This window comes from Athene noctua, chromosome 5 (assembly GCF_965140245.1).
Source record: "Athene noctua chromosome 5, bAthNoc1.hap1.1, whole genome shotgun sequence".
NCBI lineage: Eukaryota > Metazoa > Chordata > Aves > Strigiformes > Strigidae > Athene > Athene noctua.
Window position 1 is genome coordinate 44,155,695 of NC_134041.1, and position 15,192 is coordinate 44,170,886.

General features: G+C 43.0%; 2 protein-coding genes across 5 annotated transcripts in view; one reads left to right on the forward strand and one right to left on the reverse strand.

Moving 5' to 3' along the window:
- The window catches only part of SEC24C (SEC24 homolog C, COPII coat complex component), a 38,880-nt gene extending 29,418 nt beyond the window's left edge, over window positions 1-9,462 (reverse strand). For 3 of the 4 annotated variants that reach the window (XM_074907255.1, XM_074907253.1, XM_074907256.1), the window contains exons 1-2: window positions 9,376-9,462; window positions 1,748-1,950 (exon numbers count right to left, since the gene is read on the reverse strand). In XM_074907255.1, the coding sequence (XP_074763356.1) occupies window positions 1,748-1,922 (175 nt within the window). In that variant the 5' untranslated portion in view covers window positions 1,923-1,950; window positions 9,376-9,462. Of the gene's footprint in view, window positions 1-1,747; window positions 1,951-8,883; window positions 8,898-9,375 lie in introns of those variants that run through there. The other variant, XM_074907254.1, reaches the window with a different exon arrangement.
- A 2,106-nt stretch (window positions 9,463-11,568) lies between these two features.
- SYNPO2L (synaptopodin 2 like) overlaps window positions 11,569-15,192 on the forward strand; it is a 39,932-nt gene continuing 36,308 nt past the window's right edge. The window contains exon 1 of the mRNA XM_074907257.1: window positions 11,569-11,898. Coding sequence (XP_074763358.1) covers window positions 11,794-11,898 — 105 coding nt within the window. The 5' untranslated portion in view covers window positions 11,569-11,793. The remainder of the gene's footprint in view (window positions 11,899-15,192) is intronic.

Here is a 15,192-nt window from a genome sequence, read left to right on the forward strand (position 1 = left end):
TTTTAATCTGCACAAATTTATATGCACATTATCAAGCTTTCTAGGTATGTCCTTACTGAGCTGTCATGAACCACGTATCTGTTGTTATAAAATTAAAAAAGACAAACCAGAAATAATACAGAAGGGAAAAAGTTAATTGCCTTAAAAAGAAATGCTTTTCAGACTTGTGAAGTCTGAAAAGTTCTTGAAGTATCTGATGGAAGATGCTCCTCAGTTTCTTTTACGAACATCCTAAACATTCTTCACACTATCAGCCAAAACTTGTTTTCTATAAATAGCTGTACTGATGAAACCTTTCCAACAAATCTATAGTAATCTTTGTTCTTCTTGAATCTCCTCTCTCTCACTGAAGTAAGTCCAATTATTCCCCATTCCTTCCATGGGACAGGAAACACTAGTTAGTGAATGGCTACATTGAGCAGTCAGAATACTCAATTGCTGCGCTCTGCCTCTGTCTTCCCAAGAAGCAGGGTTTATTTCCCCTGCCCAGTGCTGATTTTCATTACTTTTATAGGAATTAAAACCCTATGTGAAATTAGTTCAAAATTCGCAGATTAAAAGTGTTGTTGGAAGAGATTTACTGAGAGGAGGAAGTAAATCTCTTAAGGAAAGAGAAGGAAGATGGAGCAACTGAATAACCCATTCTTTGGCACACCACACTAACTCTTCTTCTACTCCATTACCACGCTAACTCCAGACAAAAAAAAAAAACACATCAGGGCCATTATACAGCTCCCAAATTTCAGTCTCTCACTTCTGTTAGTTTCAAGACAATTATAGACACTTTGATTGTTCTATCCTTCTCATTGAGTTTGGTTTAAATTCAATAAGTTGCAAAAAATTCAAGATGTACTTTGAGGGGAGAATAATACAGAGACCACTAGTATGATTAGCATATCTAAATGAAATTTAAATTAACATTTCAGAATGGAAGTTCATGTTGTGCTTATTTCAGCAGAACTGAATTAATCTGTGTGATTTTGAAAGGCAGAAATATTTCTACTCAAAGCAGTGGTATTTTTTTCCCTACATTTCAGATGTTAAAGTCACTATTAATCTCCCAAAGCAATTCAGGTACTCAGAAACAAAGACTCCTAAAGTTCTTCAGTAATTTTAAGTTAACCTTTCTTTTGAAAACAGGAAAAAAATAAATGTTGAACTACTTTGTTTCTTTTGTTTTTTAAACAAACAAAATCAACAAGTGATATGATCCTACAGAACCAGGGAAGTTCTGGAACACACTAGCTTGACAAATGTCCACAAGCTTTCTATTGATTTCAGAGACATTAGAGAGAATAGCTCCAAATACACTTTCACCCTAGAGTTCTACGTCTTAATCTTTCAGGATGGAGTGCAGATCTTTCTGCATTGTAATGTAAGGCAGTCTCAATAATAAATCTGTTAGTCCCTAACTGCCACCCTTCAACATAACCTCAGACTGTCCTAGTCAGGTGCTTCAGTACCACAGGGGCAAGGATATGCTGAAAAAAAACAGGCTGTGCTTCTCAACATGTTAATTTTATGAGCTATTAAAAGAAGAGTAAGCCCTGCTAAAACGGACAAATGACAGAACAATAACCTCAGAATGTACAGGAATAACATGATTTTTAATACCTTGTAAGCTACATACAGAAGAAAAGATAAATACTACCACAAAATAAAGAATAACAATAGGAAGTATACAGAAAAATTCCATGCACACAACAATTCACAGATGATCAACCATTAAGTTGTGACTGAGAAGTACCTTGTGGAGGGACTGGTTGTTGATATCCTGGCATCGGACCATTATAAGCTCCATATTGCGATTGAGGAACTCCTGGCAATGGCTGTCCTCCGTAGGCAGACTGCTGGTATCCCTGATATCCAGGCTGAGGTTGCCCGTAAGGAGGCCCTGTGTGAGCTTGCTGGTTTACACTCATTGTATTCACATCCCCAAACTAATCTCACCTGCAAAAAGGGGGGAAAAATGGCTTTTAGCAGACATAAAACCAAAGTGGCCTACTTCCCTACTGTTTTCACAGAAATGTGAGCTTCTCAGATACTAGGGAAGGTAAAATATGAATGGTAATCTACTCTTGCACAGCATTTTTTTAAAGTAAGATAAATGCTTTACAAGAGTTAGTCAGAAAACAGTATTTTCAGAAACTATCTTTTCTAATCAACTTACTGCTTCATCCTGGTTAGACTTGTGATCATCACTTTAGGAAAAAAAAAAAAAACAAACACCATAATTTGCCATTCCATAGCAGATGTTTATCAAGCTTCCCGAGACACCTTATGAACTACTTCCACCTCACAGAACATCAGAGCAACAGAAAACAGATTTCATGACTTAGATGAGAGATTCCTTAACATAACATTTCAGTAACACTGAACAAGTTCAGCTTTCACACAGTTCACCATCCACAAAGGCTGCTGCTTGAAGTGTTTGACTGAATCCAGAACAGGACTGAGTATAGAGTTTTTTGGCTTTTTAAACAACAGACAATTTAAAGTTCTCGTTACATACATAAATTTCAGAAAACCAAGATGTACCAAAGGCAGCATGTTCACCTAAGAAAGATGTTCAAAATGGAAAAGCATCACAGGCAAAGATGTCCCCTAAAGGAGTTACACAAAAATCTAAGACCTGGAACAGAGCATCAGAGACAGGAGAGATGTTTCTTAGCAAAGTTATGCAAGAAATCTTGCTTAATAGACAGATTCCCAATTCCTCTAACTGTATAAAGAGGTACACTAACTTTGTAAAGAGAAAAACAGAAATGGTGTTGGGAGACCCTGAACCAAGCAGGCAGTTCTTATAATACCATAGTACTAAGTAGACAGCTAAGCCTCACAGCCCTTGAGTTGTGGAGAGCCAAGGACTTCATGGGCAGGAGATTCCCTCATGGTCTATTTCTCAAGGACATTTTGCATCCCTTGTACTCCTCTGGACACTCCGTATGTCACTGTTGCCCTCTTCAGCAAATACTATCTACACTAACACTATAAAGAAGTGTGTGTTTAGAACAATTAAATTTTTACTAAAAACTTCCAGTTTATATAAAAATGCAAAGTTACGGTAGAGCAAATAATTAATGTTGCCCTCATATTTTGCTCCAAACCCTATGATGAACTTCTCCATTAAAGATACATAGTAGATCTTAACACAGAGGAGACATACAGCTGCCACAGCCACCAGCCAGCTGAGACAAATCCCAACGAGGAATCTACAGCCTACCTCAAGCAGGTAGCAAACACCCGAGCTGTTTTGCCTATACATTGATGAGAGCATGCCAACCAATGCTAAGGTTGGTTCTTCACATTACCAAAAACATGATGTCAAAGACAACTGGCACCACATTTGTACAGCAAAGACACTAAAATAACTACAGCTTTGTAAGAACCAGCCTGCAGTGTTTCTAATCAGCCTGCAGTGTTTCTAATCGTTATTACACATGATAAACATGACAGCAAGAGAGTAATTTCTAAAGATTTTGGTTTCCCACAACACCTTTGACTTAGTTCTGCCGAACAGTCTAACCTGACCAGACATGGGGCCAGGAAATCTGGACTTTGTGACCTGCTCCCTTCCCAAGCTCTCCTGAAGGTTAACCTCTTCCTCCCCAGGCAGGCATTACCACATTTCAATCACAGACCTATCCCCAGCCACCTCCTGTTCAGTGCAAACAGTAAAGTTTACGAAGAGTTCCTCCTGCAAAGGTAAAGGGAAGGGAGAATGCAGTAAGAAGACTGCTCTACCCACAGGTCTAGGAACACCCAGGCAGGGCTTTATGCCATGGAAGGAGGGCTGCTTTATCTTCTTCCTGCCCCTGATTATTGCTTATTGGATTGTGCATGAAGACACCAGGCTTCTAGTCACTGCTCCTACAAACAGGTCTTTCCTCCAGGAAGAGCTGCAGGCAAAGTAGTAGCATCCTGAAGGATACCTCCTGAGCTATAATCATTAAGACAGTCTTCACAAGTTACACCAACAAAAAACTACTGTTTGAGCAAAGAATTACTACAGGACAGGAGAAGGCTTTTTAAAAATTTTTTTAAAGCACGATGGGGGAAGAACTCAAGCATGTCCTTTGCAAGCCACTTCTGACTTACTGTTGTGAGTCTACTTGGTAAGTGATGTTGCCTGATGATCTTTCACTATTCTCTTTTCAACCTTGCCTTCCCTTCCTCCCCTCATGCAAGTATCAGTATTTCCCACTTAAGCACATAATATCTGTTGCCTTGTTGCTCTCTCCACAGTAATACTGAAACCAAGAGGTAAGCTCATTTAATTCAAGTCTTACACAGGAAAAAGAGTTCTGAGATAATTTCCTACACTTTCTATGGAAAAAGTAGCTACACAAAGGAGATGTTTCTAACTCAGTGTCCTAACTGAAAGGCAGATATATCTCAGACCTTTAGGCTAGCCCATGTGGCAGCCAGCACAGGCTAATCTCCACCATAGCACAAGCAATGCTTGCTCTATACTGGCAGAGGGTCAACAAAGGAGCTGGAAAGGAGGAGATCTCAAGAACAAGCCCAGTGGTGAAGCTGGGGAAAAGGCTGCTTCATTATTTTAGTTGTTCAACTTGCTCTAAACGTAAGGCTAGTGGCATGCTTGCTCATCACTGATGTGGAATATCCAAAAGGGCAGGGCCAGGAGTATCTACCTCTGAGAAGGCAGAAGACAGTTGTCACTGAATAAGTCCATTTGCCTTCTCCCTCAATACATTTATATCAAACAGCATTCATTCTGTCTCCACTCAGAAAAATTATATGCAGACTAGAACCTGATCACTTGAAGAGGTATGAGGAAAGGAAGAATTTTATACTCTCTGTCTTACAACATGAAGAGGGGAAAAAAAAAAAGTCACAGAGAGAATTAAATACATACACTAGATAGGGAGAAATGTAGAAAAGACACTGCTTCACTTGATAAAAATATAGAGGGTATTCCTCTGCATGTAGTAACACATTACCAAACTAAGCCAAACATAATAGTAAAACATGCTGTTGAACATCATACTACTACTCAGCAGTTACGATACACAAAGCTCAAATAAGCAGGGCCCCTGCTACTGGGAAAAATATTACAACAACAAATGGTCATTACTATAAACAACAAACAATTTTCTTGCAAAGCATGAAGCAGTCACTCTGCATAGTTTTCTATTCCTCTGTATAATGGCAGTTGACAATGGAAGCTTTGGTCAAAATAGTTAAACAGCTAAAATTCATACTGGAAAGCTGTTATACAAGACAGACAACCAATGATGATCAGCAACGAACTGATGGGAAAAAAATAGTCATATAGGGGGTGGGGATCTTTTAACTTTTACAATAGCTTCCAGATTCCTTAGTATCCAAACAAAGCAGACTACAGTGCAGTTTTTATGGTCTGGGTTTTTTTAAAAAAACCCTAGTGATTCATATGAGCTTGTTTCAATCAGCAAATCTCCCAGATGACTGAAAACTGCCTATTCATCATTTTTTATGGTATGCATTCACCGTTAATTCCCTTTTGAAACTGAAAGGCTTGATCTCATCAGTTCTTGATCACCTTCTAAAGGAAATGCATACAGCAAAATTACTTTCTCTCAGAAAGACGCTAGCGCTTTTTTTACTAGTCCTGGTGAAATAAAAGGCTTGTTTGTTTCAACTTTTGGGAAGACTGATCCTTAAAAAAAAAAAACAAACCCAAAAATAACAGCATGGCCTCCTATATTACGCTGTAACTGAAGGAAATATGTCTACTTAATTTCTGAACACAGAAATCAAAACCATATCCAAAAGATGGGACAGAAGAGGACAATGAGCACCCTCAGACACCAACTCAGGATATCACCTACAGTGCTTTTAATGTTTCCATTCTGCAATTTTCTGAAGAATTAGCAAAGTTATGCTATTCTTATAAAGACTTAGACTCTGGAACTAAGAACACTCTTCTGAAAGGCAGATGTCCTTGCTTTTGTTTCACCAACAACTTGACTAGGTCCTCTACAAGCACTCATGAAACACTTGGCTCTTTTCAGATAAAAGAAACTCCTGGTTTGTTTTTTTACAGAAAATCCTGGAAGAGAAGCTCATATCCTGGAAGTCAGTGACTGGCAACTGATCTGGAAACGCTCAGGCCATTATAACAAATGCTTTCCATACATTTGTCCAGATCAATCCAAATGGCACTATTGGAACTGACCCTCCAATTTGGTTGTATTTTTGTGGTGTTCTGTCTTTCCATCTGGGCAGACTCTCAGCTTGTCACACCATAGGTAATATTTTCTTCATCTATGCCTTTTGAATTACTGCCGGAAACATCTGTTTTAACATTTCATGAGAGGTAAAAGACACAGTTTTCAAAATGAAACTTTACAATTGAATATCAGTGAAAGTGCAGAAGCCACCATAGTTTTGAAGACACTTTCAGGAGAAAAGATAGACTAGCTGCTAGAACTTCTTGACACAACAGGCACTGGAGCAGATTTTGGCAGCCCAGTCTTTCCCGGGCTGATTCAAAGAGGCCTGTCAGGCTTCAAGACATAAAAATCATGGTTCACATCTAAGGTGTAATCACTTCCATGTTCTTCTAAAGAAAGGCCACATTAAACCCTGTTTTGTTAGGCTGATTCATTATCTTGGGCAAGGTCCAATACAACATACAAGTTACAAGAGTGAAAGTGGTTAAAAACTTAATATAAAAAAACCACTTAGTCTTGACCTAACCTTAAACCTACTACTATTTCCAGCCCCTGCCACCACCACCAGACTTTTTACTTCAACAACATTTTACACTCTTCGTTGACTTAGGTCTCCTGGTGGGACTGACCTATATCTCTATCACTGTAATAAAGCTCTAAGAAAATATTTCAGAAGTGCTCAGTTATGGGCATTGCCTCTGGAGAGCAACCCTGTGGAGACAAAAGTCATTGAAAATATTAACATCAGCAAAATCACAGTGAAAGATTTCTCTCTTCCTTCCTTTGCTAGCTCCACATACATGTTACAATGTGTGAAGTTATCTGACTCATTTCTGTGAACTTTGCACAAGTATAATTGATTAGGAAAAGTTACAAAAAGAGTTTAAAGTTTAGGGAAGAGTCCAGAATGAAGAATGAATGAATAGGAATATACAGAATAAGACTAAGAAACATGTTATAACACTAAACAAATTTTCTTCACATACATTGTAACACTAATGATCTTTAATCCAAAATTTCTTTACTCTTGACTTCCTCCACACAAATATGCATTACACAATTCCCATTGCTTCCAAGAAAGAAAAAAGCTTTTCCTAACACATACTGCCCAGTTTACACTGTCTTTAAGTGCTTTCTAGGTCAACAGTGAATCTTGAATACATAAGAGCAAGTTATATCTTCACAATTCATCACTAATAAAGCTTTTCAAACCTTAAGAACAAGAAACATCAACCTTATCTCTTCTGTGGAGACCTTGCTGTTGATCACTTTTAGTCACTCTTTGTACCTTGCCCTTCCTTAGCCAACCCTCAATTCTTTCTTGGATTTTTGACCCTCCTTCTGATAATAAGTGTTACAGGAAGAAAATACAGCCCTACAGTAACAGGATAAAACATTCAAAGAGGTACAAGTATCAAATAACTCCTGTACATCTGTTCACTGCTATAACTCAGCTTTCAGCCATGAAACCAGAACTTGGTGTGAATGTCACAGCATATTAAGAAATATTCCATATATTGATGCTCACTTCAAAGCCTGTCTACAGCAATGAAGAAGCCTGAGTGGTACAGCTTTAGGCAGAAAAGGGTAGAAGCAAGAATCTTTTCCGCACAAAAACTGATAGAAATGCTGATGCTTCCACAGACAGTGGATATACATGACCAAAGGTAAGTCTCCTCTAAAGACGTTTTAGGCCATGTATATTTCTGTCCACCCCGTAACAAAAACACCTACTCTACAAGATGGGGGGAAAAGAAAAAACAAAAGGTTAAAGTCAGAGTTGCCTAAGCCTACTCAGAACAACTTCATATTAATAAGATGTAAAGACTTCAGAACAAAATCAGCAACAAGCCATTCTAGTAGTGTGATTTTACACTGCTTATAAACAACAACAAAAAAAATACATTTTATGTTATGTCTCAGATGGTGATTTCACTCCCTTTAACATCCCCCCCACATCTGGTAGAGCTGGCTAAGGAACACAGTAACAGAAAAGGATCTAAATAAATTTTTATGGAACTATCACATTAATGGCTAAAAATCAACACTGAGTACCAAACTGAAAAAAAAAATAAATCTGTATTTTAGCATGACAGTATGAGTATTAAATCTAGTGGATAACTTCTGATGTGGGTGTAAGCAATTTACCTGTTTCGGCAACCACTTCTATCAACCAGGAAATTTAAACTGAATTTCAACTACAGTGTGACAGTTACCAAGGAGACCCAGTTTGGATGGTTTTGCAAAGCCTCTCTGACAAAGATTTCAGAGCTAAGACACTGCACACATATCCTGTAAAATACTCAAGTACATCTTAAGAATAAAGAGAAATTAAACTAACCTTCATTCTACTCTAATGAGCATTGCTTAGAAAGAGTGAAAGCAAACTCCAGCGATACGAAACAAACATGTTTAAAGCACCATCTGCATGGAAAGCAAGAGTCCATCTCACATAACTGCTTTTTTCAAGGCTACACTTGTATTTTGGTCATGCCATCTCTACTCATTTTGTCCTTCCTTTTCCAAAGCCAGAGACAGATAATCGCTGAGTTTTACTACCAAATCCAACTCAGTCGCTAGATCTCCACACTAGATGACCATCATTTGCAAGCCTCGAATGAATGGAAGCTTGAACAGCACAACATAAACGCTGGGGGAAAGATCCGCGGATTACAAGATCTTAGGGACGTTGCAGAGGGGTTACCTGCCTCACAACACACCCGGGCCCAAAAAAAGCGCTCGGCTCTCCGGGAGGGAGCGACGGCCCGATTCGTACCCCCCGGGACTCGCCGCACCACACCGGGACGCCGACGATTCCCGTCGGGGCAGCCGATGCCCCAGAGAATGCCCCACCGACAACCGGTCCCAGCCCCACATGCCGGCACCCGCTGGGCTGGGCCGGGCCGCGCCGCCAGCGGCACGGGGCGCTCCCGCTCTGACACGTTACCAGGGAAGACCCGGATCCCTGAAGGGGCGGGCGTAGCGCGCAGGCACGGCGGGCCCGACGGGCCACCCGGCTGGGCGCCGCCAGGCCGCAGGTCCTTGGCGTAGAAGGAAGCGGCGGCGGCGCCTCGGGCCCCTGCCGGGCCGCCCGGCGCGGTACCAGCCGCCCACCCGCACCAGGCACGCGTGCGGCCGCTGCCGGCAGGCCCGGCGCGCCCCCCTCGCCGCGAAGCCGCTCCACGGCCTCACTCACCGCCGCTGCCCCCCGCTCCCGGCGCTGCTGCCGGGCCCGCTTCCGGTTCCCGGGCCCGCCGCTCCCCCGGAAGCGCCGCTCCCCCGGAAGCACCGCTCCCCCGCCCGCCGCCTGCCACGTCCGCACTCCCCGCCAACCCCCGGCCGCCGCCGCGCCCCGCCCGGCAGAGCCCGGATGCGGCGCAGACGCCGTGGGGCGGGGAGCGCGCGCGCCCCGCCTCCGCCCGGGGGCGTTGGCGTCACTGCGGGGCGCTCCTCAGGGGCGGCGCGTCCCGGCCGGCGGGACGCGCACGGCGGAGCTCCCGCGCCGCGGCGGCGCACGGCGGTTGTCGGGGAGGGCGGCCAGCCCTGACCGGCCCGGCAGCGGCCGGGGCCGCGCTTGCCCGACGGGCGCTGTGCGCGTCCCTTGGGCCCAGGGCAGCCCCGAGCGGGGCAGGAGGGCTCTTGCGGAGCCGCTGGGGCGGGGGAAGGGCGGCGGGGCCGTTTTCTCGGTGGCTCGCACGGTCCGAGAGCGAGCGTTTTGCCGCAGGAGCGGTTGAGGGGTGCGCCGCCAGGCACTGCTGAGCCTCTTCCCGCGCCGGGCATGGCGCTGTTCGCCGTGCGGGCTGCCGGCGGCCTGCCCGGGACAGGCCGCGGCACGGGAGCAGCCGGGGCCAGCTCTACCCCGGAGCGCGCTGGTGGTGCGGGAGTTGTTCGCTACCTGGTAACGTTCGGTTGGTGTGCGCCCCCCAGCGCCGTGCAATGGCGCTGGATGAGTGGTGGTGTAATACTGGCAATGGAGTAGTCAACTGAACAGTGGCGTCCCCGCAAAACTGCTTCCTTGGAATGTTAGGGGGCTAGGGTGTCAGAGAGATGGATAAGGTATTTGTTAGAGCTAAGCACGTGCAGAATAAGGAAGAGATGTTTGTTCTCTGGATCTTAACAGAAAATTATATTTTTAAGCCCTGTAGCAAAGAGGGAACATGGATTTTATTTCTCTTACAACTCCAAGGGATTAAGGTGGCTTGGGATAGCCAGGAGGTCTTGTGTGTCATGGTCCTGAAGAGAAAACTGTGAAGGACTTCACACTGGTGAGACCCCACCTGGAGTACTGCATCCAGCTGTGGGCTACGCTGTTCAGGAAAGACATGGACCTGTTGGAGCGGGTCCAGAGGAGGACCATGCAAACGAGAGGGATGAAACATCCTATGAGGACGGGCTGAGAGTTGGGACTGTTCAGCCTAGAGAAGGCTCTGGGGAGACCTTATTGCAGCCTGTACTTAAAGGGGGCCTACAGGAAAGATGGGGACGGACTCTATCAGGGGGTGTAGTGATAGGACAAGGGGCTTTAAACTAAACCAGGGTAAATTTATATGAGATATAAGGAAGAAATTTTTTACAATGCAGGTGGTGAAGCACTGGAGCAGGTTGCCCAGTGAGGCTGTAGATGCCCCATCCCTGGAAACATTCAAGGTCAGATTGGACAGGCAACCTGATCTACTTGAAGATGTCAGTGTTCATTGCAGGGGGGGTAGACTAGGTGACCTTTAAAGGTCTCTTCTAACCCAAATTATTCTTGGATTCAATTTGCGCCTGGGTGCAAATCCATTCTCTTGGCCATTGAGGAGTCTGTGTAGATGGTGCCCTGCACAGAACTGTTTGAATCCCATCTGTGTAGCTAATCCTGGCTATTCTGGTCCCAGTGTCTAATATTAGGAGTGGCTGTAGGAGATGTCAGGGAGAAGCAAGCTGCAGAGGGAGCACATTATGTCTATAGTCTGCCTGTAGTTTTCAGGGTAGACAGATAGTGCTACTGTGTAGTAACACTAGCTGCACAGGGAAAACACAAGTGAAGATCACATCACTTGCAAGCTTGGTTTTGTTCAGTTTCTCAGGGTCAGGTGCTAGTAGAAGTTTGTACCTGTGTCATGTCCTTGTGTGAAACTCATGCTAATGAACCCCGAGTGCTTGGTGACTCTAGGATTTGCATTTTGAATGAGAAGTGGAAATAAAATTTTATGGAAATGCTTCCAGCTTTAAGAGTGTCAGACAAAGCTCTGGAGAGACAGGAGTGTGCTATTTTCAGCCATGCTTCAGTGAGAGATCCATGGTGCATGGGGGGGGGGGGGGGGGGGCACAGAGGGTGAGATTGACATGACACGTGTGTACAACTCTGGCCCCTTACCAAGAGCAGAATCAAATGTCTAATCATAGGCAGAGCAGCAGCTGAGAGTCCAGAAGAGTAGGGAAGACCAGGCTTGACAGTCTCAACTCTCCTCTTGTGTGTGTGTTAACCTGAAGGAGAAAGTGAGCAGAGGGCCTTTTGGGGGACCAGAGAGTTGTGGTGCAAACTGTGAAGATGGGAGTAGAAGATACTGCCTGTTAAGAACCGGAGTCTGTTTTGAAGTTGGGAAGACAAAACATCCAAAGCGCAGAAATCATGGGAGCTGAAGAAGAAATCCTCATCACTCTGTCTGGAGGTGCCCCTTGGGGCTTCAGGCTGCAAGGGGGCTCAGAGCAGAAAAGGCCCCTTCAAGTGTCAAAGGTAGGACCTCGAGATGTGAACTGTGAGGGCAGAGTTGTCGACTTGTTTCTTTCCCACACTGCTGAACTCAGATATCCCTACTGAGCTGGGCATCTTCCACTACTGTTAAGGAAGGCAAGAACTCCTTACTGTGGCAGCAGATCTTAAAAGGAAGACTTGGATGGAATAGTCAAGCAGTGTGTGGGATGGGATGTGGGTCCTGAAATAGATGTTGTTGGGGTAGAGACAAGTGTCAGGTGAAGACCTGCTTCAGTGCAGGTCTGCAGCTCAGACACGTTATAATCTATACAACTCTCCCCAGTTGTCAGTAGAGAGATAACCACAGTGACAGTGCAGTAAAAAGGGCTCAAATGTGAAAACTTAAGTACTTCTGTAAGACATTCAACTAAAGAAAAAAATATTTAAAGCAACAAAGTCGTATTTGTAATTCAGTTCAACTGTCCCTAACACTTCGTTACAATATTCCAGCTTTCAAAATTGATGCTCATTTCTTAGGATCTCTTCTATTGGTGAAACTTTAATACTGTCCAAAGTGAATATTTTTGATGATCTAAGAAGCAAATATTGATTAGTTACATTTCAAGAACTGAAGAAAAGCAGTTGTTTGGATGGGAGATGAAATAAGGAATAAACCCTGAGTTCCAGTACTCTTGATAAGCAGCTGTTACTGTCCGCTTTTCATAAAGACTACTGAGTAGCTTAAAAATTAGGGAAAAAAGTCCTCTGTTTATTAAGCTCTTAACAGCTGCATTAGCCTTGACACAATGATATCTTGGGATGTCTCACTGGAAGGCACCCAGCAGCAGGACTGAAAAAATGTTATGTCCAGCTCCCTCTGTTTCCTTAAGTAGACTGTGCCTCTGACAGAGAATTTTAAAATTAAATGTTCTGTGTCACTTGGCTCACCCCAGGTCAAGGTTTGTTTTTGTGTGGCTTCTGCCAAATGATTTGGAATCCCATAGTTGGCCCTGAAGTGGATGTTTCTTACATAGAGAAAGATAATTTTTCTCCAGGAAACCAACTTCTGCATGTACTTGTAGAGCTTCAGGTGCTGAAGAGGAAGAATCAATATCCTTGAAATGGGTATCTGGCATCAGTAGTTATTAGGAAAATGGGATTTTCAGTGGCCGCATAAATTCTGTAGGGTCTAGGATTGTTTTGACTCTTGTTTTTCCCCCCAAGTAGACAAGAAACTAGGACTGAAGAGGGAGGAGGTACTAGGTGTCTCCCAGAGATTCCTTAGGATTGAACAGCAGCAAGAACTAGCCATTACCCTGGCTAAGTTGCACCTTAAGGTGAATGGGATATTGCTCAAGGATAACACTTCCAGAAAGGTATTAAGTAGAAGGAGCTGTCACCCAGGACTGGGTGTCATACCTTAAGTCTAGCAATACAAATACATATATATATATATTACAATATATTTTACAATACATGGATATTGCATAAAAATAATTATGGAAAATATAATTGATACAGATGCATTTGAGGCTCAAAGTATATGTCATTCTTCAAGCAGGACTTTGAAATTATACTTATCATTTTGGGCTGTTATTGTCTAGAATTTCATGGCATCCAGGTGACCATAGATACGTTCTTAAATGCACAGCATTTAAATCTTACCAGGAACCCAGTAGATCATATCTGAATGTAAACTGCTTAGAAGAGAATACACCCCCAGGAGTCATGAAATAACCAAATTGTCTTCCTCTTACTATGCGGAGAGTAGAAGTTCAAATCTCAGTTTTCAGCTCTTTGAGTTGAAAGATCAACTCTTCATTCTTCTGCAGTTAGGATTCTGCTATTGACAGCAGCAGGATGAAGCCTGGACCAAAATGCTACTGGCAAGTCTTCCAAAACTCTAACATTATTGGTGCTGTCCGTTTGGATGTTTTAGGAGCCAAAGATGGGAATGGTCCCATGGCTAAGAAGCCTGACCAAGGATTGTAGCCATATGATATAGCATAGAGAAACAGGGCAGTATTGTCTGTTTCTCTATTGGTTTGTGGAGCTGGGACTCCTGCTGGATGAGCAATTTGCTCTCTTTGGCCTCCATCCAGGAGGTTAGTGCTATTGGGCAGCACTGGGAAGTGTGGTCAGAGGGAGGTGTCACTGAGATTGAGTTTGCCCAGAAGAGGTAAGGTCAAATAACAACACAGTGTTCATTAGTACGGTGAAGGATGTGTTGTGTGTGTATGGAAAGAGATTAGATAAATGAGAGGGTCTGTTAGTAAGCTGATTGCTGTAAAAGAAAGGACTCTTGGGGAGAAAGAGGAGTGTTCATATGAGACCAGGAAAACTTTAGCTTAGCAGAACAGAAATATTAGCGCTTTGGTTCTTACGGCAAAACCTATTTGGACAGAATGAGGAATGACAGAACAGGAACATGGATGAATGTGGAGAAAATGTGATAGGAGATACAGGCGTGAATATCTGATAGGTGCCAGGAGATAATTGAGTGGATAAAGTTGGTGTCTCAGGGGATTCCAGTGCTGTCACTTTAGGCAATTTCAACTTCTAGACTGGAAAAATCACAGTCACTAAGAAAAGATACTTACACTTGGACGCCGAGTCAAATGGTTTCTGTGTACCTTTCTGGATGAAAGAGAGTGATAAAAAAGCTAATTTGGGCCTGGTAAGTGGAAATGAATCAAGTATAACAAGTTATATATAAACAGATATAACATTGTAGTTATGTGGAGATGCTGGAATTGCTAGACCAGACTAGGTTAATGGTCACTCTATTTCCTGCATCCCATTTCTTTTGTATTTCCTGCAAGTGTTTCAGAGTAAGTTGTAAACTTCACCAATGCACCTGATTTTCTGGTAATGCAATGTGGAGGGAAATTTTTTCACCCCAGCTGATTATCAGCAGGCCCTATAAAGTACGTAGGAATTGACAGTCCTGATGGTTTACCCTACACATAAACAGATAATTATCTGTGAACAGCTAAATTTGTGTCTAAATCTTATATGGTTACCTAATGAAGATTTGATAACATCAAGCAGGCAGGCATTCCAAAGACTAAATATTACACAGTGGGATTTCCTGTTTGAGTTGTTCCTGTTGTATTACAAACCCTGCATAATTCATCATCTTACATGATCAATTTACACAGTCACAGGTCTTCTTGCCTTTCTTCTTTCTAAAGATGATGATCATCATCTTTTTATTGTTTCTTTATATGGGGATTATGATAAATTCAATCATTCATTGCAGTTCTTGGTAGGTTTTTTTTGTTTTCCTGAAAATTCTTCAGGTCTGCTGTATGGTTTGTTTGTGATTTTTTTTTT